This window comes from Schizosaccharomyces pombe, assembly GCF_000002945.2.
Source record: "Schizosaccharomyces pombe strain 972h- genome assembly, chromosome: I".
NCBI lineage: Eukaryota > Fungi > Ascomycota > Schizosaccharomycetes > Schizosaccharomycetales > Schizosaccharomycetaceae > Schizosaccharomyces > Schizosaccharomyces pombe.
The window spans coordinates 3,515,510-3,541,150 of NC_003424.3; the positions used below are offsets into that span (position 1 = coordinate 3,515,510).

The following is a 25,641-nucleotide window of genomic DNA, read 5'->3' on the forward strand; positions in this document are numbered from 1 at the left end:
CTGATCGCCAAGTGTCTCACTATTACCTTAGTACCTTGTCAACTATACATACTGTGATTTTATCAATTGCAGTAAAACAGCAACTTATTTTAGACAATTTTACTTTGGAGTCAGTTTTAATTTTTATATTTAATTCCAAAGAAACTTCAGGCTTTTTTATGTTTAAGAAATCTTGAAATTGGGTTGTTGGTTTGAATTTCCATTAATTGTTCAAGCATTGGACTACATGCGAGTACTTATACTTTTCTAGCAGTTAAAGGAAATTTTATTTTCTGTATTTTACTGCATTAGGAAGGAGTCTCGAGAAGAAGTTATCAGTTATGGCCTACTTTCAGGATCGCAAAAGTATGTAACGATTGAAAGAAATTTAGAACACAAAAACGCCATTTATGTGTATGCAATTAACTAACTAACTTCTAAAAGCATCCTCTAGGTCTCTTCCTTCTTACATCAATCACAGCACCCAAAACCTTGTAGGTCCTCGTAAAGATGAGACTAATCTGTCAGAATACATGAAACTTAGGCTTTTACAGTCTCCGTCACAAGTTATTTATAATTTAGAAAATACGGTTTCATTATACAGACGATGTCTAAATCTCCGGAAGCGATTGATGGATATATCAGAGTTGGCTGCTTTCTTTGACAGTATTCATCGTGAAGCCTTGAATAGCTCTTTCAAAATACTGGAATTTAAGGACATTGAATTTGATGATCCAGTTACGGAAATTTGGCTGTTTTGTCGTTTAGGTTATCCATTGTGTGCCCTGTTCAATTGCTTGCCAGTTAAGCAAAAATTGGAAGTTAATAGTTCGGTTTCTTTGGAAAATACGAACGTGTGTAAAGCTAGTTTATATCGTTTCATGCTCATGTGTAAAAATGAACTTGGACTCACAGACGCCGCCCTTTTTTCCATATCAGAAATTTATAAACCCTCGACAGCTCCACTTGTTAGAGCTCTTCAAACCATTGAACTTTTATTGAAAAAGTATGAAGTTTCCAATACCACAAAATCATCTTCTACTCCTAGTCCTTCTACTGATGATAATGTACCAACAGGAACTCTTAACAGCTTGATTGCATCTGGCCGTAGAGTCACTGCCGAATTATATGAAACCGAATTAAAATACATTCAAGATTTAGAATATTTGTCCAACTATATGGTCATACTTCAACAAAAACAAATTCTATCCCAGGACACTATTCTCAGTATATTTACGAATTTAAACGAGATTTTAGACTTTCAAAGACGTTTTTTGGTTGGTTTAGAGATGAATCTTTCGCTTCCTGTAGAAGAACAACGACTAGGCGCACTCTTCATTGCCTTAGAAGAGGGATTTTCTGTTTACCAAGTGTTTTGTACAAATTTTCCGAATGCTCAACAACTGATCATTGATAATCAAAATCAGTTACTGAAAGTTGCGAACCTGCTTGAGCCCTCTTATGAATTACCAGCTCTGCTGATTAAGCCTATACAGCGTATATGTAAATATCCGCTTCTCTTGAATCAATTACTAAAAGGTACTCCCTCAGGTTATCAGTACGAAGAGGAACTAAAACAAGGAATGGCTTGTGTAGTTCGTGTAGCAAACCAAGTTAATGAGACTCGTCGTATTCATGAAAACCGAAATGCCATTATTGAGCTTGAACAACGTGTGATTGATTGGAAAGGATACTCTCTTCAATACTTTGGACAACTGCTAGTTTGGGATGTTGTTAATGTATGCAAAGCCGATATAGAAAGAGAGTATCACGTTTACCTTTTTGAAAAAATTTTGTTATGTTGTAAAGAAATGTCAACTCTGAAACGGCAAGCCCGAAGTATAAGTATGAACAAGAAAACTAAACGTCTTGATAGTCTTCAACTGAAGGGAAGAATTCTGACATCCAACATCACTACTGTGGTTCCCAACCATCACATGGGCTCATATGCTATTCAAATATTTTGGCGTGGTGATCCTCAACATGAATCTTTTATTCTTAAGTTACGTAATGAAGAAAGTCATAAACTATGGATGTCCGTTCTTAATCGACTTTTATGGAAAAACGAGCACGGATCTCCAAAGGATATTCGTAGTGCTGCTTCGACCCCTGCTAACCCTGTCTACAATCGTTCTTCTTCTCAGACTTCAAAGGGTTACAACTCCTCCGACTATGATCTTTTACGTACACATTCTCTTGACGAAAATGTTAATTCTCCTACAAGCATTTCCAGTCCCTCTTCCAAATCTAGTCCGTTCACGAAAACTACTTCTAAGGATACAAAGTCTGCCACCACAACTGATGAAAGGCCATCGGATTTCATTCGTTTAAACAGCGAAGAATCAGTGGGTACCAGTAGCCTTCGTACTTCGCAAACAACATCAACTATAGTTAGTAACGATTCTTCATCGACTGCATCTATTCCTAGCCAAATCTCTCGTATCAGCCAGGTCAATTCGCTATTGAACGACTATAACTACAATCGTCAAAGTCATATAACTAGGGTGTATTCAGGTACTGATGATGGGTCTTCAGTCAGCATTTTTGAAGATACATCTTCATCAACGAAACAAAAAATTTTTGATCAACCTACTACTAATGATTGCGACGTAATGAGACCTCGTCAATATTCATATTCAGCGGGTATGAAATCAGATGGTAGTTTGCTCCCTTCTACTAAACATACTTCGTTAAGCTCGAGTTCCACGTCTACCTCCCTATCAGTTCGAAATACCACGAATGTTAAAATTCGTCTCCGTTTACATGAGGTTAGTCTCGTCCTGGTTGTTGCTCATGATATAACATTTGATGAGCTGTTAGCCAAGGTAGAACATAAAATAAAGCTTTGTGGGATTTTGAAACAAGCTGTTCCTTTTCGGGTTAGACTGAAGTATGTTGATGAGGATGGCGATTTTATAACCATCACATCCGATGAAGACGTTTTAATGGCATTTGAAACGTGCACGTTTGAACTTATGGATCCTGTCCATAATAAAGGAATGGATACTGTGTCTTTGCACGTTGTTGTTTATTTCTAAACTAGCATTGTGCTAGCTGTACATTGTCAATTTAATTTATATAGAGGAAATTAACAGTTTAGTCGATGAACTAATTTACTTTCCCTTCTTTGTTTTGAAAAAACAACAATATACTTCATAGAAGATAAATTCTGTAGCATTTCCGTTAACTGAAAAGGAGCTGTAGAAGAATGTTGATGAATATTATGAAAGTTATTTTACAACCAAACTATAACCTCATAAACATGAATATGATTAACTGCGCACTACGTAGTATAATTGAGTTGATAACTAAGAGTAATCAATTCTCGATATACTAGACAAAAATAACATTACTAAAAGGGAATGCAATTCATAAAAAAGATAAAAATGTACGGAATTTTTGTTTTTATATACGAACGGGTGCATTACCTCTGTTAACAAGGCACATTCTGTGCAGATGATCTTTCTTTTTGAAACAATTGCTTGTCTTGCTCCTGATAGCAATGATTTCTTTAACAATACGATCTGATAATCTTTTAGGACTTGATGATTTACATTCACCGAGGATCCATTGTAACGCAATCCTTCTTCGCTGTCGCTCTTTCAATGGCATAGGAAATTCGACACTTTTGTTAAATCGCTTTGCAGAAACCTATCAAAATATTAGCAAATCCGTCTACACACTATAAAAAGAAATAATTCACAAAAAATTCCAAAATTTTCAATAATTTCGACGTACCAACTTCATTAAGGGAGAAATCTCAGCGATTGCTTGTTTCAAAACATCTATAGGATTTTCACCGGTTTCTTTTTGTATGATAGAGAGCGCTGTTGCAACAATCTTTTCAGCTTTAGCTTTTTTCCCATCTCGCATTATTAAATTCACCAAATGCTGTACTGTAGAGTCGACCTGAAATGGTCGATCTATTAACCCTACAATTGAACTTGACGGAGAAGGCCACAGATTTGTACCCATTAGCGGCGGTTCTTCATTTTCAACTTCAATTTTTTTCTCTAATTCACCCATAAAATCGTCGGAGGCAGACTGTTCGACAGAATCTTGAAGTTGATTCAGTAAATTTTCGAGTCCCGCATTATCCCATTGTGGATTTGAACGTTCATTGATATCTTCAATTTTTTCATTATATTTTTCATTTGAGGTAAATTTTCCAACTTGAAAAGTACGAGTCTGATGGATAAAAACAAGCGACTCTTTCATCAAATGTCCCGAACTCGCACATCGAAACAAAGGTTGCTTTATGAGTCGTAGCATGGCCCTTTATTGTTTGTTCTTTCTTCTTGAATGAAATTTTTAAAACAATTACTCTTATTAATCAAAGCATGTAGGAAAGCTAAGGTGTGCGTAGATGTTTAAGCTTAGTACATATACACTATGGATAAATGAAAGAAAAGGGAAGGGAACTAGGCGCTAGCGTGCTACATTTCAAAGTCGTTTGGCTATTTATTTATTAACTTGAAATAAGATAAATTAGGTAATCGATGTTAAAATATTCATCATTAATTGTGTATCCAAATTTAATACTTGAGCTAGACACAGTTTTATTGGGATCATACAGAACTGATACCTTGAAAGAAAGTAAAAAAAAAAGTTATATATAATATACAGAGAAGCGATAAATTGAAAAATTGTAAAAACAAGCATTTAAAACAAAAGAGAGAAATTATGGGACATTAATTAATTGAACATCAGTTTATAACATACTATATTCGTGTCATAAAACGAATTTTAATAAATAATAAAATCTATAAAGACATAAAAACATTAGATTTTGGCCTATGAGCACAGTAATCTAAAAACAGTTTTGATTGTCTTTTGAATCTATAAACCAAAACAAAAGTTTTTTAATTCAAGAGTTGTATAAACAGAAAAAGAGCCATATCCAGCATTTCAATGTTCATTTTTTCCAGCCTTTATGAAGAAAGAACATTAAGTCCAATAAAGAATATATCAATATATCATTAACCTCTATATGGAAAAACAGAAACAATTACCTTTTACAAGCACAATTGAGTTTCCAAAGACATTATCAAACCTAAGCAGGAGGATAAGACATTCGTCTTTGATACTCCGAGATTGACGTATCAATAGAAGTGAGCGTACAGGATACCAACTAATCCTAGTTAATAATCAAAATCTCTACAAAAAAAACTTACCTCATAAACCAGTTTTGGATCAACGTTTTGTTCCTGAGCCTGGCTCGCAATTGCCTCCACCCTTTTTTTCGAATTTAACAGAGCATTCTGAAGGGGGGCCATCGCCTTCTTGTCCGGGAAAGTTGTATTCAACAAGGCATTCCAAAATTGATGCAAAAATTCTATCGTAACGGTATGGCACAAAACAATTTCATTTTTTATGTCAATAGGTAAATTTGATGCAGTGCCGTGGGTCTCAAACTCATGCTTTTCGCGCATACTCTGAGTAAGCTGCATAGCGGCTTCAGCCAAAGAGTCAGAATCATGTTCAATGTGATTTAAGCTTATCGAATCTTCCTGGTATAAATGTTGAAGAGCTTCCAATGAAGGCAAAGGCTCTAAACCAACTTGATTTTTTGAGGGGACAAAATTATTTTCCAATAACTGATCTTGACCTTTGATTTTTAAGACAACTTTAGAGTCACTGGCTTCTTCTTCTAAATCGTGAAAACCAGATTCTTTTAAGTATGTTTCTTCATTTTCGTTGTTAAATCGTTTAGAGTTTCTACAAGTTGTTAGGCATACCGAAGCAATAACAATTAATAAAACCGAATATACATACCCCAAACTTTTTTCCAAAAGTCTTTCCGAAAGCTGATTGATGTTTTTCATAAACGGTAGAGCTTCTTTGTCAATTCGCATAGTGATATCAGGTCTAAGTTCTGCTATTACATTTGCATTTTGATCATTTCCTTCTAAATCAAAGAGGTGCGATGCAATAGGTTCATCCGATACTTTGGTTACCTCTTGAAAATGTTAGAAATGGAATTCATCTAGGTTGGAGAAATTACCTTCATTATCTTTTAAATACTTATCCATTATATCATCAGAGGGATCCATTGGTGTAATTCTGTCGCCACGAAGCTTTTTACAAAGCTTGGAAAGGAAAAATCTACTCCAAAACTCTCCTTCTGCTAGAGGAGGCACATGCTTGTCATATACCTTTCGGAGCAATGGATGTTGTTCAAACATATCGTGAATTTGCTGGCCGGTAAGGGAAACTTTCATTTGGTTGTCCACTGTTTTAGGTTTAATAGTAGACAAGACATTATAAGGACCACGCTGCTGAGACCTTTCTACAGCATGAGCGCGGAGCAAATGAAGCCTTGTGCTCCAAAATTGCTCATTACTTAAATGTCCCTTCATAACTGCTTCCTTAAATGTTTGTAAGAGATCGGGATTGTTAGTAAGCAAAGACTCTTGTAAGTCGATGTCCTTTTCTAGATTCGTAGAATTTACACGATCGACATTGGCTCCTTGTGGTTTAGATTGAGAGCCTTCCCTTTGTCTTTGTATCGCATTTCTCAACTCATTAGTAATCATATCACAATTTTCTCTGGCATTAGGAGTACCGGTGAAATGAAATACTAAAGAAGTGGGATCTTCACCTTCCTTTACTACTATAAAAACACGAATCATAACTTTTGGATTAGACGCTGGAGTAGTTTGAAGATCTATCAATCTGTCAGTAATCTCGAAAATGCAACAATTATTATTACTCGAAATTGCATCAAAAGCAATATCTACTGATGGTGTTGTTTTCCCTTCCCCCGTCCATTTTAATCTACTATCGATAGATAATACGCCTGCATGTTAGAATCATTGATTTAATTGTTATTTTACCTTGTTTTTTTCTGAATATGGCTAATGCTTCTACCCTGTCTCCCATCAGATATTTTGGTAGTTGTGGAATACACCGCTAGTCTTTTACGAAATTATCAAGATTTGTTAGACACAGGATGAACATTGGAAACTACGAAAATCATTAGAAAAATAAAAGTTTTGAATGGTTTCTTGATGTCCCAAATCATATACACTTAGATTTTGGGTAAATATATCCTCATTAAGTTGAGCTATGAACATAGGTAACCTATAAGAGACAGTTATCTAAAACTATAGCCCTGTTTTATTTTTAAAAAAATACAATATGAATTAATCATATACGCAATCAATCCGACCCTTCAGAGCAGTAGACAAGAGTGGTTGTTGTTCCATAAAGTACAATGCGTTTATCCCAGGTAATACGATATATCTCAGCCAAAGAGAAAGAACCAACATGTGAAAAGTAATAAACTATCACTACTAAAAGTTCAAAAGATTCGTAATGTCCGCCAAAAAACTGATAGTGGCTACAAATAGAATTTGTAGAGTAATTCAAATGTCTAAATACGTTCCTTTCTAACATAATTCCTGGTAGTATTATCAAGTAATTGTTTCCAAAACATGCAAACTCTTTAAACGTAGCATTAAGTATGAAAGAAGTTACCTCCATTCGAATCAGTATGGAAAGACATGAGTTTATATATGTTTTCAAAGTGACTTCTGTTGAATGACTAGAATTTAGTAGCTAATCCCGGATAAACTATTATTAGTGTATTTCAATTAGAAAAACAAAAAAGCAAGAATTTTAATAATATAAGGCTTTACGTAAGTTTCAAGATTTATTGTAAGAAGAAACGTTTGCACTGCTCTCTGAAGAATAGGGAGAGAATTGTTTGATGTCGAGGTCTTCATTTGTGGTCTCGGTTAATTCCTCTGTCTCTGGTAGTTTACCAGAATCCGTGATTATTTGCTTTTTATCTCCTTCCTCCGATGCGTTTTCAGCTGCTAGCAATTCTTTAGCACGGCGATTCCTTAAATTGGCTCTCCGCCGGGATGCTCTAATAGGTCTCGAAGTTTTTTGCTCTTTTATAACCTCTGGAGTGAAAGGAATAAAAAAATTTGGTAATTTCATTTCCATCTTTTGATAACAGTGTTCTAAACGTAAAACATTACTATGAGTAATTGCCTCTGCATACATTGCAATGTGGGATTTTTTTCGAGTTTGTACATCATCGGATTTTAACAGTAATGATAAGTTTCGAGCGACTAAATTACGACGTTCAACACTAGTATCTCTGTTAAGAAGGTCATCAATTGAAGAAAGAGCTTGTGAATACACATCTGAACATGTTAATCATTTTAAATCAGAAAAAGGCAAGCTCTAGATAGGCAAGTTTTGATAAGAACAACATAAACTTATTATAAGCCTCAGTAGCGTTCAAGTCCTTTTGAATAACATATTCAAGGTTCAAACAAGTCCTAAGCAGATTGATTAAACATTAACAAAGAAAATCAACACCAGAACGGTTTCACTAGTAATCTTTCATTTTTTTGTTTATTATCAAAACCTTCACAGTTGTTCAAGCAAAAAATCCCAATCTATAATGCCACTATCACTTACCCTTTAGTTCAGCCTCTAAAAAACGGACTTCCGTAAAATTTTTGGATAAATCACCCGGTATAGCTTCCAATGCTAAATAATGTAAGAAAATTATTTATTTACACATGTTCATTTATTACCGTCAGCAAGTTGTATAAGAAGATCCAAGTCATTTTCCTTTTTTGGTTTTGCCATGGCTGACGACTTGTCGATTATATACAGCTATTCATGAGGATTCTTTCTAGTTTGACTTTTATTACTTGCCCAAGGTTAGCATTGCTTTTTGCTTCCTTTTGTTTACGTCTGTAATATAAGTGCAATCGAACCAAAGAATCTCGGTTTTCCACTTATAAGGCTTGCTTCAAAGCTTTTTCAAAACTTTATTTTATATAGCTGTTCTCCAAAACACACCTAGCTTCTTTTACTTGAGTATGAACTATTGTACCTAGTTGGTAGTGGTCGTTCATGAAATGCGTTAAACTAGGAAAATATCGTCCCGAAGAAATACGGGATCCTCATGGGTCAGTGATCAGTTTTTATAATAAAGTAAAAAATTCAAGTCATTTTAAAGTATGTTCATTTCAAAAGGTTGCTTGCATTTTAGTCAATGGCCAATCCGTCAGCTTAATTAAGCACATTCATGTTTTCATACGCTTGCTTGGCACCTCTGGTTCTTTTAAGAATACAAAATTATTTTTTTAGTGATGGTCCCAGTTTATTCAAAACTATCTCCTTCTAAATGGGCTGAGAATCTGAGAACTTCCTGAATGGTACCCCCAGAATATACTAAATACATGCTTGTTAATTGTTTTTTTTAAACCGACGGGAAGAAAAGGGCAGAAACAGAATACAACATAAATTGTTATTATATTATAAAATATGCGGTTCTTGGAATCATATTAAAATCTTATCCTAGAAGTATACAACGCGAGACCGACAAGTAATTGCATAGAAACATAGCTCTTAAAGAATCGATTTTGTAAGACACTTGACCAATTGTAAAAGAAAACGAATTCCTAAAATGAAAAGTTTTCAATTCAATTTTTGCATGTTCAAATTCATGTATAATTTCACCATGCAGGCTTCAAGAGTGAGTGAATATTCTATTTTAAATTAATGCTATTTTTCTAGCTGAATAAATCCATTAATAAAATTGCTCATTTTATCATTATTTATTAGGATTCATTTTAATCGTATTGATCCGTATCTATTACCAGTAATTAAAATGAAAGTTCTTACGTAGTTCATCTAAAAATTATTTATTTTTCACTTAAATTTAAAAACTTCTCAAAAATAATAAAGGATTTGGTGTTACTAACATTACAGACCTCAGGTATTCTATTTCTACTAACACCATGCCAAGTCGTTTAGAGCCATTACCAAGTATTGATGTTTAATGCATGTATTACTACTTAGAAATTGAATGTGAGTCTCCTGTAAAAGATATTTTTACCTGTAATAAAAGGAGAGCATCTAAAGTTGTTGGTAATTCTTTTGGAGGCGATCATTTTAATTTTCGATTGGGTGAAATAAAGTTATTATCAATGGATTTTCCATCTTCTAAAGTTCCTGAGGTTGAGGAGACATCTCTTGGACATGGCGTCGTTCATTTATACAGGGTATTTCCTTCAGAAAGCCATGAATTTGATGCGCCAGGTCTAATCCTTGCGATATTGGCAATTCCCTTATATATGTCGCCCTCCGATGTATTGGGTTTTTTGGGAGAGAAACATTGCAAGTCAATCCAGCATATACGTCTTCTTAAGACGAAAGATCCAAATCGGATCATGGCGCTGTTGAAATTCAAGGATCAAGCAAGTGTTATTAGGTTCTATACAGAGTTCAATGGCAAAGCTTTTAGCCAAATAGATCCTGAAACTTGCCACGTTTTACATATTGACAAAGTAAATATAAAATATCCAATGGAGAGCTCTGATTCTTCTTCAACTGAGCAGCAACTAGTAGGCCCTTCCTCCAAACCTTTTGCTTCTACGACTCCTGCCCTTATCGAGCTTCCTACATGCGTTGTATGTTTAGAACGTATGGATTCTTCAATTACTGGTTTAATTACCATTGTGTGCCAGCATACTTTTCACTGTCCATGCTTGCAAAAATGGGGAAATTCATCATGTCCTGTATGTCGTTATACTCAAAAAGTACAGAGTTCTGAATTTCAGAGCAAATGCACTGTATGCTGTTATGATAAAGATTTATGGATTTGCTTGATTTGTGGTAACATTGGATGTGGCAGATACCACGATGCACATGCTAAGCAACATTATGTAGACACCGCTCATTGTTATGCTATGGAACTTGAAACACAACGTGTTTGGGATTACGCTGGAGATAATTATGTTCATCGCCTATTGCAGTCTGAAACAGATGGTAAATTGGTAGAATTGTCGACAGACGGAAAGTCTTCAGGCTGGACTGGTTCCAGCGCTACGGAATCAAAACTGCGGGACAAGATGGGACTAGAGTATACGCAGATTTTGGTATCACAACTAGAGTCGCAGCGCCTTTATTACGAATCTCATCTTTCTAATATGTCTCAAAAGTTGAGCCGTGTTAATGAAGAACTCGTCTTAAAGACCAAAATAGCTACGGCCTCTTCAAATGCAAATACAGATCTTCGTTCTCGCGTGGATATTTCTGAATCCAAATTAAAGAAAAGAGACGACAAGCTTAAGCGTGTCTCGTCTCAATTAGAGCATTTGAAGCATAATTATGAAGAAGAAAAAAGTATGAATGAAAATTTGCTGGTTCGCATTCAGACATTGGAAAAGCAAAATACAACAAAGAGCGATCAGATCGTTTCAATGCAATTTCAAATTAATGATCTTAATGAGCAACTTAGAGACCTTATGTTTACTATTTCTGCGTCGCAGGAGATTCAAAAAATGGGCCAATCCGAAGAATTACAGAATGGAACCATCGTTCTTCCTAATAACTCTACGGTCAGGTCTAATTCTGTTAAAAGTAAGAAGAAGAAGAAAAAAAAACCAGTCGTTCCCAGCAGTTCTGGTTCACTAGGTACAGACTGATATATTTTTACTACACATTTACGAGAATAACGTTTCATTTTTTCAATTTATGTTTGCATATAAAATAAAAATATTTATTCTTTTTGTTCTTATTACTTTTGTAAAAGTCAAAGCTGTTTCAGCTGGTTTTGGTAGTCCCTTTTTCAACAATAGTAAGAATCTCGCGCTTATTTCAATTGTCAACCATCAATTTCGAACAAGTTTAAATTTACGAGGAATGAGGAACAAGTGCATACATTTTCACAGGAAACAATTCTTCAGGAAAGCCATGTTGCAGAGTTTCTGCTACAACTACTAGGTTTGCCTTTTTAAACAGGGACTTCAGAGACTGTTCACAACGTGTTACGCTACTATCAATAGGATCAAAGGTGTCCTCAAAAGATGAAACATTTTCCTAAGAAGTCAGTTTTTTCCTACTCACATATGGGATACGAACCTTTACGCAAATGACTCCCTTCTCTTGAATTGCTTCACAACAGCGGCTAAGATAGGCAATCAAATCCTCATCTGTGAGATGGGACAAACACCATTGGTTCCAAATCAGCCCTAAATTTGTTAAAATTTGTTAAGATGACAAGCAAAGAAGTGGATCCTAGAGATTAAGCCTCATCTTGGACAAAATAAAAGCATCTAACTGATATACATACCATAACGGTTTTTTTCTGGAGTCCAATTTTGTAATCCGACATTTATGAAAGAGCAAGGCTTGGTTGCAAGCTGTTTTTTTGCCGTGGATATGAAATTTTCAACAGGTTCCACAAGATCGACATGAGAGGCTATCTTCAAAAGCACATTTTCAGTGACCCTTCCTATACCTGCACCACAATCAGCGGCCACTAAGTTTTCGATTTTTCCTATACGATAATTGAGACGATTGAGAAAAGTTCGTGATCCCACTACATCAGTTTGAGGAATCTGTAGAATGTTAATAATACAAATTATTTAAATAAATAGTCTTAAAAAAAGATAGAGATGTAACAGTAAGTTGAGATTGAGTCTTTTGAACGTTTACACCCGTTTTCTAAAAATATAATTCTCTTGGTAAATTTTCTTTTACATACACGACCAGTTCCCAGCCCTCCAAGCATTCCATCTACAGTTGGTTGAACTCCATTCCAATAGCTATTAAATTAGCCAAATTCTGTAAGCTTTCACATACTCAATCGCATCGCTATAAAATTTCTCGGGGTCCATTCTTTCTAGCCAGAACCATGCAGACTGAACAACCACCAAAAGAGTCACAGACCGAAAATACCGTGTCAGAACCGCAAGAAAAAGCTCTGCGGACGGTTTTTGATGACAAAATAAATTTTAATTTGAAGCATCCTCTTGCTAGACCATGGACTTTGTGGTTTTTAATGCCACCTACTCCTGGCTTGGAATGGAATGAACTGCAAAAGAACATAATTACTTTTAATAGCGTAGAAGAGTTTTGGGGGTAAGTAAATTGCTTATTCATTATTGTGATATTATAAATTGCTTTAACATTACTAACATTCGATTCAGAATCCATAACAATATCAATCCTGCATCTAGCTTGCCTATTAAGTCTGATTATTCTTTTTTCCGTGAAGGAGTTCGTCCAGAATGGGAAGACGTCCATAATAAGACTGGAGGTAAATGGGCTTTTCAGAATAAAGGCCGTGGAGGAAACGCTTTAGATGAGATGTGGTTAACTACGGTAGGTTTGATTGTTTTTAATGCTATGAGAAAAAGGTTTTTTGTAATATTTTTATTTTAAGTGAATACTAAAAACAGTTTTTTCACTCTTTTCTTTACTTTTTAATTTTTGGTTCGCAGCTAATATATCGCTAGGTTCTCGCGGCCATCGGTGAAACTCTCGATCCTACAGGCCAAGAAGTAATGGGTGTAGTTATTAACATGCGTAAAGGATTTTACCGTCTAGCAGTTTGGACCAAGAGTTGCAACAATCGTGAAGTGCTTATGGAAATTGGTACTCGTTTTAAGCAAGTTCTCAACTTACCCCGATCGGAAACTATAGAATTTAGCGCTCATGAAGATTCTTCCAAGTCTGGTAGCACTCGCGCCAAAACTCGCATGAGTGTTTAAATGATAAAAACGCTCTTTGTTTACAAAATAACTTTGGAGTTTAAAAGGTCCATGCTGCATAGCTAATTTGCTTATAATTGAAGAAAGGGAATTATTAATTAGCAATATACATATATTTGTGCGTATTGGGTGTATATTCCCAGGGTTTAAAAAAAGTTGATTTGAATTAATTTGTTTTACATTACTTTTCAATAGTATTGTATTATCATTACAGCGGAAGTACAAAAAACGACCTTATTGAATGGGTGGATAATTTTCGAATGTAGGAGTGCTGATGAGTTGCAGATGTCTTATCTGCTTTTCTGTAGGTAAAAGCATGTGAGCTAAAAAGTGGTCGAGGAATGAGATGGGAGAGACTGTCTAATCAAAAATCGTTTAGTTTTCCTTTTACATAATAATATTGAAAAAACGAGCGTTGGTGTCCCTTCTCTTCAATTGTTTGCATAATCGTAATACAGTATTCAAATTAGCAATGAGGATTCTTTCGGTGCTTTTAAATGTGACAATTCTGGTAATTATTTACTTTATATTCAAACACTTATCCATTTTGTTAAAAGGTTTGTTTGCTTCTTGTACTTAACTTTGAATCTATATGATGATTTTGTAAATAGTGTATTGAGAGAGAAGGAGAGTCAAAATTGCTTTAATTATTGCAAAAAAGTGTCTTACAAATTCAGCTATGCCACCATAAAACTAAGAATTTATTGCTCTAAAAAAGAAGCATTCCCTTGGCGAAAAAATATTGGGGAAAATCTACCAAGGGGCCAATTTCTTGTTAGACTTTTGTTAGCCCTCCTTCTTAAGTTCTTTCAATTTCCCTAATAATTGAATGGTATTATTTCTACCAGTTTACTACTTATTTTAATTTTGTTGTACAAATCATAGATATTATTTTACACAGTTTTATAATAGTGAAATCCGTTAGTATTTTTTCTAAGTATTATTTTTTATTATTATAATGGATAAATATTACTATATAACTTTTTAGCTAGGAAATAAAAATACTCATATTTTAACATCAAGGTGGTATAGCGCTTTCAAGCAATTTGTGCTAAATGACATTAGTATCGTAGAGAAAAGTTAAGGATGCTTTGTAAGATTTAATGCGTCCGTTATTATTCGTCCTTTGAGATTTCAAAATTTAGCTATGGAGATCTGGTCTTTTCCATGCATTGAATTGGTTCATGTAAGTTTTTTTTATATAAGAAATATCATTTTTTAAATAGTAGCACTTTATTGTAAATTTTTGAAATAATTGAGATAGCGCAAATTTGGGTATAAGATTTCAAGCACCACATAGGTTGAACTTGCCCTCAACCATGAACGCACCATCATTTACAGGTTTGCCGACGAGCATGCTTTCGGTCAAAATGATATGCTCTGAATGTCGGGAAGATCCTCCTAATCTAGTTGAGGAATTTTCGAGTGGTGATACCGTTTGTGGAAGCTGTGGGTGCGTTCATATTGTAGTATAGTTTCAGCTCCTAGTCTAGTGTTGCTGTTTTGTAGTTTATATGATCGTAGAAAGCTAGTGATTAGGGGCTTTTAATATGAAATGATTTGTTTATGTGTAATACATTGGCTAACCACATATCAGATTGGTTTTGGGTGATCGAATTATCGATACGAGAAGTGAATGGCGTACGTTCTCCAACTCTGATGAAGCTAGTGGAGATCCCAGTCGTGTAGGTAAAGTGGCGAATCCACTGTTGAATGGTTCTCAATTAGACACGACAATTTCTTCGTATGACGGTGCCGGAGCCATGTTGGCAAAGGCTCAAGGCCGTTCCGTTCAAGTTCGTGGTGAAAAGAATCTTTTAACCGCATATAAGGAGATAGGCGCAATGTGCGATGCAATTAGCTTGCCAAAGGTAATCGCTGACACCGCGAAACAGTTGTATAAGCGTGTTGATGATCACAAGGCTTTGAAGGGTAAGTCATCTCAGTCCATCATTGCTGCTTGCATTTACATTGCTTGTCGTCAAGGAAAGGTTCCCCGAACTTTTATGGAGATATGCACCTTGACCAATGTCCCGAAAAAAGAAATAGGTCGTGTCTACAAGACTCTTCAACGGATGCTCACTGAAGGTGGCGCTCTGCATAATTCCGTGGATGCCTTAAAGGGCCACGAGTACATTCAAAGCAGTTCTACATCGGCTGAAGATCTCATGGTTCGCTTTTGTAATCGGCTTATGCTTCCTATGTCGGTGCAATCAGCCGCTGCTGAACTGGCTCGTAGAGCTGGGTTGCAAGGTACATTGGCTGGTCGTTCACCTATTTCTATTGCTGCAAGCGGAATATATATGATTTCGGCTCTGATGGGGTATCCTAAAACTCCTAAAGAGATATCAGAAGTTACTGGTGTAAGTGATTCTACAATCCGTATTGCTTATAAGCTTTTGCATGCGGAACGAAAAGAGCTGATTGATCCTAAATGGATTGCTAATAAAGCTGGTAATATGGATGCTATGTTACCAAAGCCTTAGCGATTAATTGCCATTTATCGTTTAAATCAAAGTTGTTTGATGATTTGAACTTTATCCCGAAACGATCTTTGAAGAAACAACGAAAAAATTTCTTGACCCAAATTAGGTGTTCATTGGGCTACAGCAATGTGTCCATTTTTATTGATGATATTTGCGATTGTATCATCTACAATGACTCGCATTTTTTTTAACTTTTTAATGATTAACTGTTACATTTGAATTGATTGCACTTGTTTAGAGCTTTCAATGTTTCTAAGTAAGAAACAATTTCTTCCTTAACGTTTTGTCCTCAATGGAAAGAAAAAAATTTTAAAATTAAGTAAACATATTTTCTTTGCAACTTTACAGGAAATACAATGTTCGAAATTGTTTTTCAAACCAAGCGCCTTTTACATTGAGGTCCAATTTTTTGGTGTGAACAAGAAGTTATCAATTTTCTTAAACCTCACTGGTATCGAACGCAGTGTTTTAATTTATTGTTCTTTTAGTTGAGGGTTATTGAAATCTACCGAACTCGAAAAAGATAAATCACAAATAAAAAAATAACAGAAAATTTAATGAAAATTAATATACACAATTAATTTTATTACTGATAAGAAAGTTTCATAGCTGTGCAATGTTGTTACTGTAAAGAAGACGGTGAAAGCTAAAGAATGATTAGATCAGTATCGAATATTTACTATACGATTTCTGATACCATAAAGATAAATACGTGTACTCAAGTCTTTTTCTGTATGTATGTATATAAATATTATATGTACATTTGTATATATAGTGTTCGTCATGAAATGAGTTGCCAGCTTGACACGCAAAAATTGAATTCCAAGTATTGTCATGAATTTCAAATACAGAACTAAAGTATAAGCTTAATCTTTGACAATAGCTCTGATGGAAATGGGAAACACCGAGAAAACTTAGTGCTTCAATTTGTTGAGCTCCTCAACAATTAAGCTACCAAGGGTGGCAGGAGAGCGAGAAATGCGAACGCCGGCAGCTTCTAAAGCTTCAAATTTAGCAGCAGCAGTCCCCTTCCCACCAGCAACAATGGCACCAGCATGACCCATTCTACGGCCTTTGGGAGCCGTAGCACCAGCAATGAAAGATACCACGGGTTTAGGTGTAGATCTCGAAGCATTTGCAGCCCGTATAAATTCAGCGGCATCCTCTTCAGCACTACCACCAATCTCACCAATGAGGATAATTCCTTGTGTGTTAGGATCATCCAAGAATAGTTTTAAAGCATCAATAAAGTTTGTTCCAGGGAATGGATCACCACCGATACCGATAACTAAACTTTGACCAAGGTCGGTTTGAGTAGTCTGGTTAACAGCTTCATATGTTAAAGTTCCACTTCGTGAAACAATACCTATACAGCCTGGTTTATGAATGTGCGAAGGCATGATACCAATCTTGCATTGACCAGGTCGAATGATACCAGGACAATTAGGGCCTACCAGACGACTCTTAGATTGTGTCTTTAGGATGTCTGATACACGTAACATATCGTGTTGAGGAATTCCTTCAGTAATCGCGACAATTAGAGGGACTTCAGCAGCAATGGCCTCTTCAATTGCACCAGCAGCAAGGGGAGGTGGTACGAAAACGGCAGAAGCGTCAGCCTTCGTCTCCTTCATTGCTTCTTCAATCGTCCCAAATACAGGTTTTCCTAAATGCGTTGTGCCAGCTTTTTTGGGATTGGTACCGCCAACCACCTTCGTGCCATAGTCCATGGCATGTTGAGCATGAAACGTACCTTGTTTCCCGGTAAATCCTTGAAAAATTACTTTGGTGTCAGAATTAATCATTAAATTTGGAATTGTCTGTTCATAAAGGCTCTTGGAGTTTTTCAACTGAGAAGACGATGAAAAACGACGTAAACTCGTTAACAAAGTTGTCTGTGTCTTGAACATCTTTGAATGTATGGAATTAACAAATTAAAATATATTTACTTAAAATAACTCCTAAAAGGATACCTTCAATCCCAATAGTAGGTAATATGGGAGTTGCCTTAACTTTACTACTGGAGATTCGTGGGTAAGTTCGTATTGGAAGTGTTGAAATATCAAGTCCAAAATATTAGTCGAAGTATACTAGTACTTTATATAGATAAATTGAATAGTGAATTTATAAACACTTTTTTTTGTTCTCATAACTTTTATTTCGTTATGAGAGAAAGGACGAAGATTACTTGACAAACTGATTTTAAATAAAGATAAATATTGAAGGAATGAATCTTCCTAAGGCATAGAAAACCTTGTAAAAGATGATAAAGAATAGAAAAAACTATTACTCTATCTTTGAATTGAAGATTTCATTTTTTGGTTTAATAAATCAAACATAAAATCATTGCAAATATAACTTTAGCCATGCATCTCAAAAGTAACATAAAGAAGGAAGAAAAACAAGCAATTATCTAACTAATCTTTAACACTAAGCTTTAAAGATCACTGATCCTTTTCTGTCACAAGCCTGGCAATGCTTGGTTTGTAAAAACGTATCAATTGACTAAGTGATTCATGATCAATCCATACATAAACAATTACATTTGTTTATCTCTTTTAAGAATTCACAGTCATTTTTTTCAATCATACATATTTCATAAAAGTAAGTTGGGTCATTTCCTTCCAATATCAGTATTTCGAATAAGTAAAATAACGGGATATTCTTAAAATAAATCAAAAAATTAATAACTTACTCAAAAGTAACATGGTGACTATCCAGAACTCTGTTTGAGATCTTTGAAAACAAAATAGAGCTACCAATTTGAGTGTAAAGGCCTAGAAATGCAAAACGAATGTAAAGTATTCATAAAAATAAGCAAAATAACAACTATGTATTAGCAATGAATTTCCAATTAAAACTGTTCGCGTTGCTTTTCTTGTTCATTTCGAATGAGTTGCATTAAAAAAACAATTTTTTGATTTACTTGGCACAATTTTAAACATTGCTCTAAAACATTCGTAAACCCTACGTCGGTATCATGAAAACAAACTGAATCACTTTTAATAAGTCCTTCTGGTATTGGTTCCTTTTGAAAAATGGCATTTTCGAACATTAAATGCTGGTATTCCTCGTCTCCAGTCCCGAGATTGACAGCTCTTTTTTGTTGTTTTCCGAACATAGGATCTACCCAAGCAATAGAAATTCGAGGTTTCTTGAAAGTCGGAGAATTTTGATTTGATAAAAGGGAAGCAACTGAAAAGTCCGATTTATTTTTCAGTAGAAGTGAAAATGCCTAATATCATTAGTAAACTTTAATAAAAAGGAATCATTAACAAAATAGATGTTTCATAGGACATAAGTAGCAGATAATGAGTGTTTTCAACAGTTGGGAGAAAAGCAACAAATTCGCCCAACGAATTTATAATCTTACTTCATGTGATCGGATCTGTAATTGCTTTTGCAATTGTTCACGAGTTTCTAACGATTGTAGAAGAGAAAGGACATGATCATTGGTGGACATTAGAAATTTGTTAAAGAGAAATATAAAAAACAGCAATAAACTAAAATGATGAGGGATATTGAGTGAAATTGGGTAAATGCACTAATTCGATGGATTTATTCCAAACTCTTCAAGGTTAAAATGCAGAGGAAAGTATTAATAAGGTTTCCACATAGCTTGAAATGTGATGAGTGAAAGATGAAAATCACAACAGGTCGAAAGGTAGGTAAAGAAAAGATGAGGAAAACGAGTCAAAAGGAGAATGACAAATTGATTATCTCAGCTTTTACAGAGGTAAAAAATGTATGTAACATATGGCATTGAATTCGTCGTTCATTGGAACAACTTTTTTTTTACTTGGCCTGCTAAATACTGAGGGAAAAAATGACAATACTTTTGATTAAGAGTATTGATTTTTCTTTTATTTGAAAAAAATTCCCATGAATTTTTTGCTTAATGCTTTGAATTATTGGCGAGTGCTTGATATTGAATTATCGTGTTTAAGCGCTGGACAGTTTCATGGGCAAATACGACATATTTTTTCTTGTTAAGTATTTTTCTATTTCCTTGAAAATCTGATGTACGCAACACATACTTTTGTAACAAAGACAACATTGTTGTTTGTAAGAAGACCTAAAAATGGATGTCCATTTCCATCGCCTCAAACTTAGTGTTTCCCCCTTCTCATATGGTTAAAGATATTTCAAAATAATGTTTATTTTCTTTTGTTGGGAGTCTTTACTGCTTTATAGAGTTTTCATAGGACACCTTACGTAGACTCTTCCTTCCATCAGTTGAAGACCTAAATTGTGTTTTTAAATCTTTTCATCCAGAAAAAACTACAATTTAAAAGTCTTTGCACTTTTAAAAGCAATTGGTCAGGATTCCCTCTATGACAGATGTAAACAAAAAGGGAACTTGTGCAACAATCTGTTGAATTTTTAATTATATGGTTTCGCATTTCCTATTCCTGCTGCAAGTCAGGGCAGTTCTTCACATAAAAAGTAAAAAACCACTGAAAGCAAAAAAATGAATGAGTATATTGTGTTCAGCTAGGAATACCCATTTTTCATCTTCCACCCCGGATATAAACAAACATCTAGCCAGCCAGGTTCACAGAACTTCACCAATCTTTTTCACGTTCTTTTTTCTTTCAACATTATAATGTTATTTTAATATTATTTTTCTCTTCCCACTTTCCTTACTACTTCTTTCTCTATAGTAGATATCAGATCAATATACCACGGTCCATCGTATCGCAATAAATGCTTATCGCTCTTTACCGATCTTTCTTGTAAACAAAGCAAAGACCCACCAACGCAGATTGTGTATGATTTCCTCACAAGAGACCTATTTTTTATCGGAATTTTTATCTGCTCCATCATTCTATCGATCCCAAGTTAGTCTCTCTTTGCCTCCTCGCTTTCTCCTGCTAAATTTAGGACTTTTGTTACCCTTGGAATGTCACTCCTGTCATCCTAATGAGCCACATTAAGTCTCGTTAATATTTTTTTGCTACCCTTTTGCTACCTTCATGCTACTTACCACCAACACCTCCACACTGCATGCGAAAAATTTGATTTTGACTGAGCAAAGCAAAGTCGAGTGTGAGGACGTATTTTCCGGAGATATTTAAAGCTAACGATTCAAACTGAGTCGAAATTTTTTGTTGGTAAAGTCTATGAGTGAGCACTCGCCAGAAGCCTCGTCAACGTACGCTCAGGTCACAAGCAATGATGAGCTCTCCAGTAACAAAATTTACATGAACGCTGACCAAAACAATAGTAGAAAAAAGGAGATGGATGGGAGCTTGCAAAACAATGGAGGCCGTTTGCAAAACGTGAATCCGCTTGGTGGGAACGAGAGTATGAGTGCAGTCGCCACATCAGCAGCGTCGTCGCTGCCTACTGCGGAAAATGGGGTTTCTTTGAATGCGGCTTCACCCACCATCCATTCCAACACTCCCACCGTCGTATCGCATCCTGTTATGAGCGGAAGTGAGCTCAAGGGCGAGGAATCACATAATTCACCAGGTACACTGAACGGGACGTCTGTTGCTAACGCCTCCAAGCAGCCCAACATGCCTAATGCCACCTTTCGCTGCGACAAATGCGACATGATGTTTGTCAAGCAGTCGGGCCTCACGAATCACAAGCGAACGTACCATCAAGTAGAAACGGTTGTCATTATTGGCCATCGTAGGTACGTGTGGAGACGAAATGAAAACGGTCGCTTCCAATGTGTGTGTGGTCGCCAGAACTGGCGAAGACCTGTCAACTTTGCCTCTCATGCCAAGCAATGTCCCAGTTTTCTTGCAATGGACCCAAATAACATTCCTCCTGAAATTAATAAAGTCTCCCCCCACGATGATCTGAGACCACTCTCGGACTCAAGGCGTCGCGCACGCCGTCCACATCCTTCAGATACCATTCCGCCAGGCGCCTCTATGGCACGTTCTGACCCTAGTCAAGTGCCTGAATCCAACCCCTCTGCTGCCGCAGCCGTCGCCGCAGCCGCCGTTGCTGCTGCTGCGAACCTAACGAACGGCGTCAATCCCCCAGAAGTCCCTAGAAACCTGAACAGTTCTCTTGTCGATGCCGCTGAGTCTCTCGCTAATGTTTCCCAACAGCAACATCATCGTCATCCTTTTGCCCGTCAACCAGATTACTCCGCCCATTCCATTCCCCGTACCGCTGCTCCTTATGCTCCCTCTATGAATATGTTTGCCCAAAACGGCCCCAACACTTCTCTTTTACCAACTGCTATGCCTTCAGATGTTTCCATATCTTCTTCTCTCCAACAACAACCCATCCATCCATCCTATGACTCTAGGTTTTCCAAAGGTATGTTTTTTATTATTAATTCGCTCCATCTTGTATAGTTTGATAGATCTTTGTTGGATATAAACAAAAAAAGACTTGGTCTTGTTAAAGTTGCTTTGCTTCCAATTATTCGTTTTACGGTTGAATTGGTGTATCCTTCACTCATCTATCAGTTTGTTCATACGTAATTCTTCTTTTTTCATCAGTTAACCTTTAGCTCCTCAAGGTACAGATGCCCTTGCTGCATTGGGTTATGGTACGCCTTCATCTGCTGCCACATTATGTCCATTGTATCGAGATACTCCAGCTGCCATTGTCAGTGAAAAGCTACATTTACGTTTAGCAAATCTTCGCATCGCTTACTGTGAAGACTGTCGTGAATTTATATCTCTGAATGCTGCTCTGGATCATCGTCGTTCACACCATCAACAAAATATCACGGGTGACCTTGTGCACGTATACAGCGATTTCTTAGACTTCCAGAATTGTTAGAAAATGTTGCATCTTCTTATATTTGATCAGTTTTATATGGATTTTACCAACTTGCTTTTTGGTTTTAATTTTGTTTCTTCATTTTTTCGTTATATTAAGGTTTTCCCTAATCACCATGTTCTCTTTACAATTTTTGTAAAGTATCGGAATTACATTCGTCAAACCAGCGTTTATGATAAAAGATCATCCTATTCTAATTTTGCTATCGATAGCCCTTGTGCCCAGAAAAATAAAGAACTCGCTTTAACGATTCAGCCATCAATAAATGGTATAAACTCCCTTGGTTATAGCTTGGATAAAATGGTTTAATTGTTGTTTATAGTTAACATGAACTTAAATTTTCTTTTCTTTTATTTGTTGTATTCAATTCGCCGTCAAACCACTAAGTATAGCTAGTATTCACATTAACAAATAGTACTTTACTAATAAATTGAAAAGCGCGCTTTTACTCTTATTGCAATGTATCTTCCGCATATTTAAGAAGCATCGGCTTCAAATTTGGTACTCAGATATATATATTTAAAAAAAAAATAATTATTATTATTATTATAATAGATTAACGGTAATTGAGCTATTCTATTCATGACATGAAAAAATAGAAAGTGTTAAAAGCTTAAGTGTTATAATCCTTAAAAGATAACTATTCGTCAACAAAAAATTGGATGTATAGACAAAAATAAAATGCTGTCGTAAACTTAGGCTTGTATAGTTAAGAATGGTTTGTATGCACGTCTCAGCCCTGAAAATTTGACATTATTATAAAAATTAATTTTGCTCTTCGGAAGTATTGGTTTTATGTACATGCGATTTATAACGCGATGATCTTTGCCTACCTTTTCGGTCATTCCAATTCAACGTCTGTCTTAAAATGTCAAACCAATCTTTGGAATATTTGCTACGAATAACGGAAGGGAAGGGAAATGAAGAAGCGGATATGGAAATGTAATCCCCAAGGCCAAGTTCAATACGATGGTGTCCATCAAAAGCACACCAAGCATTACTTCTCGCATCTAAAGGCACAACAATTCTTAAAGTCATGCTATCAGGCAATATTATGGGGCGAAAAGAGAGACTATGTGGACATATAGCACTAATTAAAATAGCAGGTATTCCCGGATGACAAAGCGATCCTCCAGCGGCCACCGAGTATGCAGTAGAGCCCGTAGGTGTTGACACACATACACCGTCTGATTGAAGTGTGGTGATGTATTCATTCTCAACATATAAATCTAAGGATATCATAAAAGGATTTGGCCCTCTATCAATGAGTAATTCGTTTAGCACCGAATATTGCCCTTCGCAAATGTGGGTCGAATGCTCTCCCACGTATCGCATGATAGAACATTGAAAGCGCATTCGAAGGTTAACCGTAAACCCCCGGTGGAAAATTAAATCGAGAGTTTTCGTATATTCCGCAATTGGTAAAATACTAAGAAATCCAGCTTTAGCCGTACTAAAAGATAAAACTGGCGGAACAACATCTTGAAATAGCCAACTTGCTCGTAGAGCAGCACTGTCGTCGCCAACCGTAATAACACAGTCAAACAAATTTGGACACTGCGTGCAAAGTTCGGAAGTCCAAAAACGAACATTTTTCTTGGGAGATAAAGATTCTACAACATCCAATGACGCTAGTGTATCTTCCAAATAAATGACAAATTGGTTTTTGGGAGTAAAAGGTGTATACTCATCATTAGGATATACGTCTTTATTAAATGATTTTTCCTCTGATTCCATCTCAGATAGCTGGGTATTACTTTGGGTATTTGATGATGCCATATTATTATGAGATGAGGAGGGAGTAAAAGAAAAGGTATCCAGTAACCACTGGGCCAGTTCTACAGAGCGCTCTATAGATTCCTTATTATCATTGCAAATGAGCAATACTTTTCGGAATCGGAAAGCTAATCGAGCAGCGCTCAGTTTACGAGCCAATTCTTTAACTCTGGTAACCAAACTGGTAAGGTCACGTTTATCCGAAGCTTCAAGATACAGACTGTCAGAACGTAATTGTGCAGCTTCTTGACCTTGAAGTGACAAATGTAATTTACAACTGTTGGACACCGAATGTTTAACTCGATCAAACTGGCGTTTGCGGGCTTCGCTATCGACTCGTGAGTTGCGACGATTTCTGCGACTTCTTGGCACCCTTACGCTCGGAGGACTTGAAACAAACTTGAGCTCCTGCAGGTTCGAAGCTTCGTCTGGTGAGGGCTCTGAATATATAGACAGGCTAGACAGCTTTTTGGTCAATAATGGCTCATTGTCAACAGAAGGATCAAAAGCTAATATATCTTTATTTCTCGAGTCCTCCTGTTCTTCCTCATTAAATGTTTGAGAGAAAGTTTCATCCTCTGACAGTTTCGAGCCCGGTTCCATAAATGACTTTTATGAATTGGCGAAATATGTTTTGGGCAAAATAATATCAAGAATGAAACAGATAAATCTTCTGATACACTGTTCTTTATTTATAAAATATTTCAAAAATTACTTTAAAAGTCTTAGATTTCCTTATTAATACACAGGTAAACTCTTGACTCAGTAATTCATGAGAAGGTCGTAAAGTAAAATGCTAATTTCCCTTTCAACCAAATATCGCACACTTTCAATCTCAATTTATCGTTAAATTCCGATTTTAATTTAGGATTTCACACTTTATATCTGTTGCATGGTTGTGTGCAGTGATTAAATAATTAAACACCCTAAATACATATTCAAGGTATTACTTTAATTAAAAGCTATTTTTATTAAACCAGAAATTTATGCGTAAATTGGAGTACAATTATATCAATGAATGGATCATTACATATTGTAAGTTGATTTATCACATAAACTAATTTTACTTACTAATCTTACTAATCTTAATGTCCTAATGGTGAAATATGTTCAAA

General features: G+C 35.8%; 13 protein-coding genes and 12 long non-coding RNA genes across 25 annotated transcripts; 11 read left to right on the forward strand and 14 right to left on the reverse strand.

The window, feature by feature from the left end:
• The first annotated feature begins 37 nt into the window (after positions 1-37).
• Positions 38-3,225, forward strand: scd1 (RhoGEF Scd1). Its single transcript, NM_001019644.3, has 2 exons — positions 38-345; positions 424-3,225. Exons 1-2 carry the CDS (start codon positions 321-323, stop codon positions 3,015-3,017), a joined length of 2,619 nt encoding a protein of 872 aa, NP_594221.1. The 5' UTR covers positions 38-320; the 3' UTR covers positions 3,018-3,225.
• SPOM_SPNCRNA.3566 lies at positions 271-3,186 on the reverse strand. The gene has a single exon (NR_192931.1). It is a non-coding gene; the product is annotated as a non-coding RNA (long non-coding RNA).
• On the reverse strand, positions 3,205-4,332 carry rsm7 (mitochondrial 37S ribosomal protein uS7m). Its single transcript, NM_001019645.3, has 2 exons — positions 3,718-4,332; positions 3,205-3,630 (listed from the first exon to the last, which is right to left on the reverse strand). Exons 1-2 carry the CDS (start codon positions 4,249-4,251, stop codon positions 3,385-3,387), a joined length of 780 nt encoding a protein of 259 aa, NP_594222.2. The 5' UTR covers positions 4,252-4,332; the 3' UTR covers positions 3,205-3,384.
• Positions 4,333-4,663: 331 nt separating this feature from the next.
• tfb1 (transcription factor TFIIH complex subunit Tfb1) lies at positions 4,664-6,880 on the reverse strand. The gene is made up of 6 exons (NM_001019646.3): positions 6,816-6,880; positions 6,692-6,778; positions 5,984-6,646; positions 5,755-5,938; positions 5,154-5,697; positions 4,664-5,110 (listed from the first exon to the last, which is right to left on the reverse strand). The coding sequence occupies exons 1-6, from the start codon at positions 6,859-6,861 to the stop codon at positions 5,033-5,035; spliced, it is 1,602 nt and encodes a 533-aa protein (NP_594223.2). The 5' UTR covers positions 6,862-6,880; the 3' UTR covers positions 4,664-5,032.
• SPOM_SPNCRNA.3567 lies at positions 5,666-7,245 on the forward strand. Its single transcript, NR_192932.1, has one exon. It is a non-coding gene; the product is annotated as a non-coding RNA (long non-coding RNA).
• On the reverse strand, positions 7,141-7,464 carry SPOM_SPAC16E8.18 (uncharacterized protein; the record flags this gene model as incomplete). Its single annotated transcript, NM_001019647.1, has 1 exon — positions 7,141-7,464. The coding sequence occupies one exon, from the start codon at positions 7,462-7,464 to the stop codon at positions 7,141-7,143; it is 324 nt and encodes a 107-aa protein (NP_594224.1).
• A 162-nt stretch (positions 7,465-7,626) lies between these two features.
• png3 lies at positions 7,627-8,855 on the reverse strand (the record flags this gene model as incomplete). The annotated part of the gene is made up of 4 exons (NM_001356118.2): positions 8,696-8,855; positions 8,535-8,653; positions 8,416-8,487; positions 7,627-8,135 (listed from the first exon to the last, which is right to left on the reverse strand). The coding sequence occupies exons 2-4, from the start codon at positions 8,587-8,589 to the stop codon at positions 7,627-7,629; spliced, it is 636 nt and encodes a 211-aa protein (NP_001342992.1). The 5' UTR covers positions 8,590-8,653; positions 8,696-8,855.
• Positions 8,424-8,925, forward strand: SPOM_SPNCRNA.3568. The gene has a single exon (NR_192933.1). It is a non-coding gene; the product is annotated as a non-coding RNA (long non-coding RNA).
• Positions 8,926-8,941: 16 nt separating this feature from the next.
• Positions 8,942-9,276, forward strand: SPOM_SPNCRNA.3569. The gene has a single exon (NR_192934.1). It is a non-coding gene; the product is annotated as a non-coding RNA (long non-coding RNA).
• A 467-nt stretch (positions 9,277-9,743) lies between these two features.
• On the forward strand, positions 9,744-12,366 carry SPOM_SPAC16E8.13 (ubiquitin-protein ligase E3). The gene has a single exon (NM_001019649.3). It carries the CDS (start codon positions 9,795-9,797, stop codon positions 11,436-11,438), a length of 1,644 nt encoding a protein of 547 aa, NP_594226.1. The 5' UTR covers positions 9,744-9,794; the 3' UTR covers positions 11,439-12,366.
• On the reverse strand, positions 9,873-10,531 carry SPOM_SPNCRNA.3570. Its single transcript, NR_192935.1, has one exon. It is a non-coding gene; the product is annotated as a non-coding RNA (long non-coding RNA).
• On the reverse strand, positions 11,469-12,639 carry tae1 (AdoMet-dependent proline dimethyltransferase tae1). The gene is made up of 5 exons (NM_001019650.3): positions 12,598-12,639; positions 12,500-12,560; positions 12,086-12,353; positions 11,875-11,984; positions 11,469-11,832 (listed from the first exon to the last, which is right to left on the reverse strand). The coding sequence occupies exons 1-5, from the start codon at positions 12,630-12,632 to the stop codon at positions 11,647-11,649; spliced, it is 660 nt and encodes a 219-aa protein (NP_594227.1). The 5' UTR covers positions 12,633-12,639; the 3' UTR covers positions 11,469-11,646.
• A 4-nt stretch (positions 12,640-12,643) lies between these two features.
• On the forward strand, positions 12,644-13,937 carry tif45 (translation initiation factor eIF4E tif45). The gene is made up of 3 exons (NM_001019651.3): positions 12,644-12,876; positions 12,945-13,119; positions 13,254-13,937. The coding sequence occupies exons 1-3, from the start codon at positions 12,650-12,652 to the stop codon at positions 13,506-13,508; spliced, it is 657 nt and encodes a 218-aa protein (NP_594228.1). The 5' UTR covers positions 12,644-12,649; the 3' UTR covers positions 13,509-13,937.
• Positions 13,714-14,031, reverse strand: SPOM_SPNCRNA.3571. Its single transcript, NR_192936.1, has one exon. It is a non-coding gene; the product is annotated as a non-coding RNA (long non-coding RNA).
• A 785-nt stretch (positions 14,032-14,816) lies between these two features.
• Positions 14,817-15,060, reverse strand: SPOM_SPNCRNA.3572. Its single transcript, NR_192937.1, has one exon. It is a non-coding gene; the product is annotated as a non-coding RNA (long non-coding RNA).
• On the forward strand, positions 14,818-16,634 carry sua7 (transcription factor TFIIB). The gene is made up of 2 exons (NM_001019652.3): positions 14,818-14,961; positions 15,106-16,634. The coding sequence occupies exons 1-2, from the start codon at positions 14,828-14,830 to the stop codon at positions 15,992-15,994; spliced, it is 1,023 nt and encodes a 340-aa protein (NP_594229.1). The 5' UTR covers positions 14,818-14,827; the 3' UTR covers positions 15,995-16,634.
• SPOM_SPNCRNA.3573 lies at positions 15,074-15,948 on the reverse strand. The gene has a single exon (NR_192938.1). It is a non-coding gene; the product is annotated as a non-coding RNA (long non-coding RNA).
• Positions 16,635-16,703: 69 nt separating the features above from the next.
• Positions 16,704-18,026, reverse strand: SPOM_SPAC16E8.17C (succinate-CoA ligase alpha subunit). Its single transcript, NM_001019653.3, has one exon. It carries the CDS (start codon positions 17,902-17,904, stop codon positions 16,909-16,911), a length of 996 nt encoding a protein of 331 aa, NP_594230.1. The 5' UTR covers positions 17,905-18,026; the 3' UTR covers positions 16,704-16,908.
• On the forward strand, positions 16,719-18,246 carry SPOM_SPNCRNA.3574. The gene has a single exon (NR_192939.1). It is a non-coding gene; the product is annotated as a non-coding RNA (long non-coding RNA).
• A 427-nt stretch (positions 18,247-18,673) lies between these two features.
• On the forward strand, positions 18,674-20,636 carry SPOM_SPNCRNA.3575. Its single transcript, NR_192940.1, has one exon. It is a non-coding gene; the product is annotated as a non-coding RNA (long non-coding RNA).
• Positions 18,849-19,625, reverse strand: tam5 (the record flags this gene model as incomplete). The annotated part of the gene is made up of 2 exons (NM_001356119.2): positions 19,368-19,625; positions 18,849-19,229 (listed from the first exon to the last, which is right to left on the reverse strand). Exons 1-2 carry the CDS (start codon positions 19,455-19,457, stop codon positions 18,849-18,851), a joined length of 471 nt encoding a protein of 156 aa, NP_001343119.1. The 5' UTR covers positions 19,458-19,625.
• SPOM_SPNCRNA.3576 lies at positions 19,899-21,614 on the reverse strand. Its single transcript, NR_192941.1, has one exon. It is a non-coding gene; the product is annotated as a non-coding RNA (long non-coding RNA).
• deb1 (DNA-binding transcription factor Deb1/Rdp1) lies at positions 20,986-23,103 on the forward strand. The gene is made up of 2 exons (NM_001019654.3): positions 20,986-22,279; positions 22,476-23,103. The coding sequence occupies exons 1-2, from the start codon at positions 21,118-21,120 to the stop codon at positions 22,748-22,750; spliced, it is 1,437 nt and encodes a 478-aa protein (NP_594231.1). The 5' UTR covers positions 20,986-21,117; the 3' UTR covers positions 22,751-23,103.
• A 161-nt stretch (positions 23,104-23,264) lies between these two features.
• Positions 23,265-25,437, reverse strand: SPOM_SPAC1B1.02C (NAD/NADH kinase). Its single transcript, NM_001019655.3, has one exon. It carries the CDS (start codon positions 25,127-25,129, stop codon positions 23,516-23,518), a length of 1,614 nt encoding a protein of 537 aa, NP_594232.1. The 5' UTR covers positions 25,130-25,437; the 3' UTR covers positions 23,265-23,515.
• On the forward strand, positions 24,710-24,942 carry SPOM_SPNCRNA.3577. Its single transcript, NR_192942.1, has one exon. It is a non-coding gene; the product is annotated as a non-coding RNA (long non-coding RNA).
• Positions 25,438-25,641: the final 204 nt, after the last annotated feature.

Bases quoted from the DNA above. Each gene is read 5' to 3' on its own strand.
- scd1 (NM_001019644.3), top strand. From the start codon at position 321: ATGGCCTACTTTCAGGATCGCAAAA. The intron at 346-423 runs GTATGTAACGAT...AACTTCTAAAAG, and splicing joins CTACTTTCAGGATCGCAAAA to CATCCTCTAGGTCTCTTCCT.
- rsm7 (NM_001019645.3), bottom strand. From the start codon at position 4,251: ATGCTACGACTCATAAAGCAACCTTTGTTTCGATGTGCGAGTTCGGGA. The intron at 3,631-3,717 runs GTACGTCGAAAT...ATATTTTGATAG, and splicing joins TTTCTCCCTTAATGAAGTTG to GTTTCTGCAAAGCGATTTAA.
- tfb1 (NM_001019646.3), bottom strand. From the start codon at position 6,861: ATGGGAGACAGGGTAGAAGCATTAGCCATATTCAGAAAAAAACAAG. The intron at 5,698-5,754 runs GTATGTATATTC...AACAACTTGTAG, and splicing joins CTTTTGGAAAAAAGTTTGGG to AAACTCTAAACGATTTAACA. The intron at 5,111-5,153 runs GTAAGTTTTTTT...AACTAGGATTAG, and splicing joins ATCCAAAACTGGTTTATGAG to TTGGTATCCTGTACGCTCAC.
- SPOM_SPAC16E8.13 (NM_001019649.3), top strand. From the start codon at position 9,795: ATGTATTACTACTTAGAAATTGAATGTGAGTCTCCTGTAAAAGATATT.
- tae1 (NM_001019650.3), bottom strand. From the start codon at position 12,632: ATGGACCCCGAGAAATTTTATAGCGATGCGATTGA. The intron at 11,985-12,085 runs GTATGTATATCA...TAACAAATTTAG, and splicing joins TCCAGAAAAAAACCGTTATG to GGCTGATTTGGAACCAATGG. The intron at 11,833-11,874 runs GTTCGTATCCCA...CTGACTTCTTAG, and splicing joins AGGGAGTCATTTGCGTAAAG to GAAAATGTTTCATCTTTTGA.
- tif45 (NM_001019651.3), top strand. From the start codon at position 12,650: ATGCAGACTGAACAACCACCAAAAGAGTCACAGACCGAAAATACCGTG. The intron at 12,877-12,944 runs GTAAGTAAATTG...CATTCGATTCAG, and splicing joins AGCGTAGAAGAGTTTTGGGG to AATCCATAACAATATCAATC. The intron at 13,120-13,253 runs GTAGGTTTGATT...ATATATCGCTAG, and splicing joins ATGAGATGTGGTTAACTACG to GTTCTCGCGGCCATCGGTGA.
- sua7 (NM_001019652.3), top strand. From the start codon at position 14,828: ATGAACGCACCATCATTTACAGGTTTGCCGACGAGCATGCTTTCGGTC. The intron at 14,962-15,105 runs GTGCGTTCATAT...ACCACATATCAG, and splicing joins ACCGTTTGTGGAAGCTGTGG to ATTGGTTTTGGGTGATCGAA.
- SPOM_SPAC16E8.17C (NM_001019653.3), bottom strand. From the start codon at position 17,904: ATGTTCAAGACACAGACAACTTTGTTAACGAGTTTACGTCGTTTTTCA.
- deb1 (NM_001019654.3), top strand. From the start codon at position 21,118: ATGAGTGAGCACTCGCCAGAAGCCTCGTCAACGTACGCTCAGGTCACA. The intron at 22,280-22,475 runs GTATGTTTTTTA...GTTAACCTTTAG, and splicing joins TGACTCTAGGTTTTCCAAAG to CTCCTCAAGGTACAGATGCC.
- SPOM_SPAC1B1.02C (NM_001019655.3), bottom strand. From the start codon at position 25,129: ATGGAACCGGGCTCGAAACTGTCAGAGGATGAAACTTTCTCTCAAACA.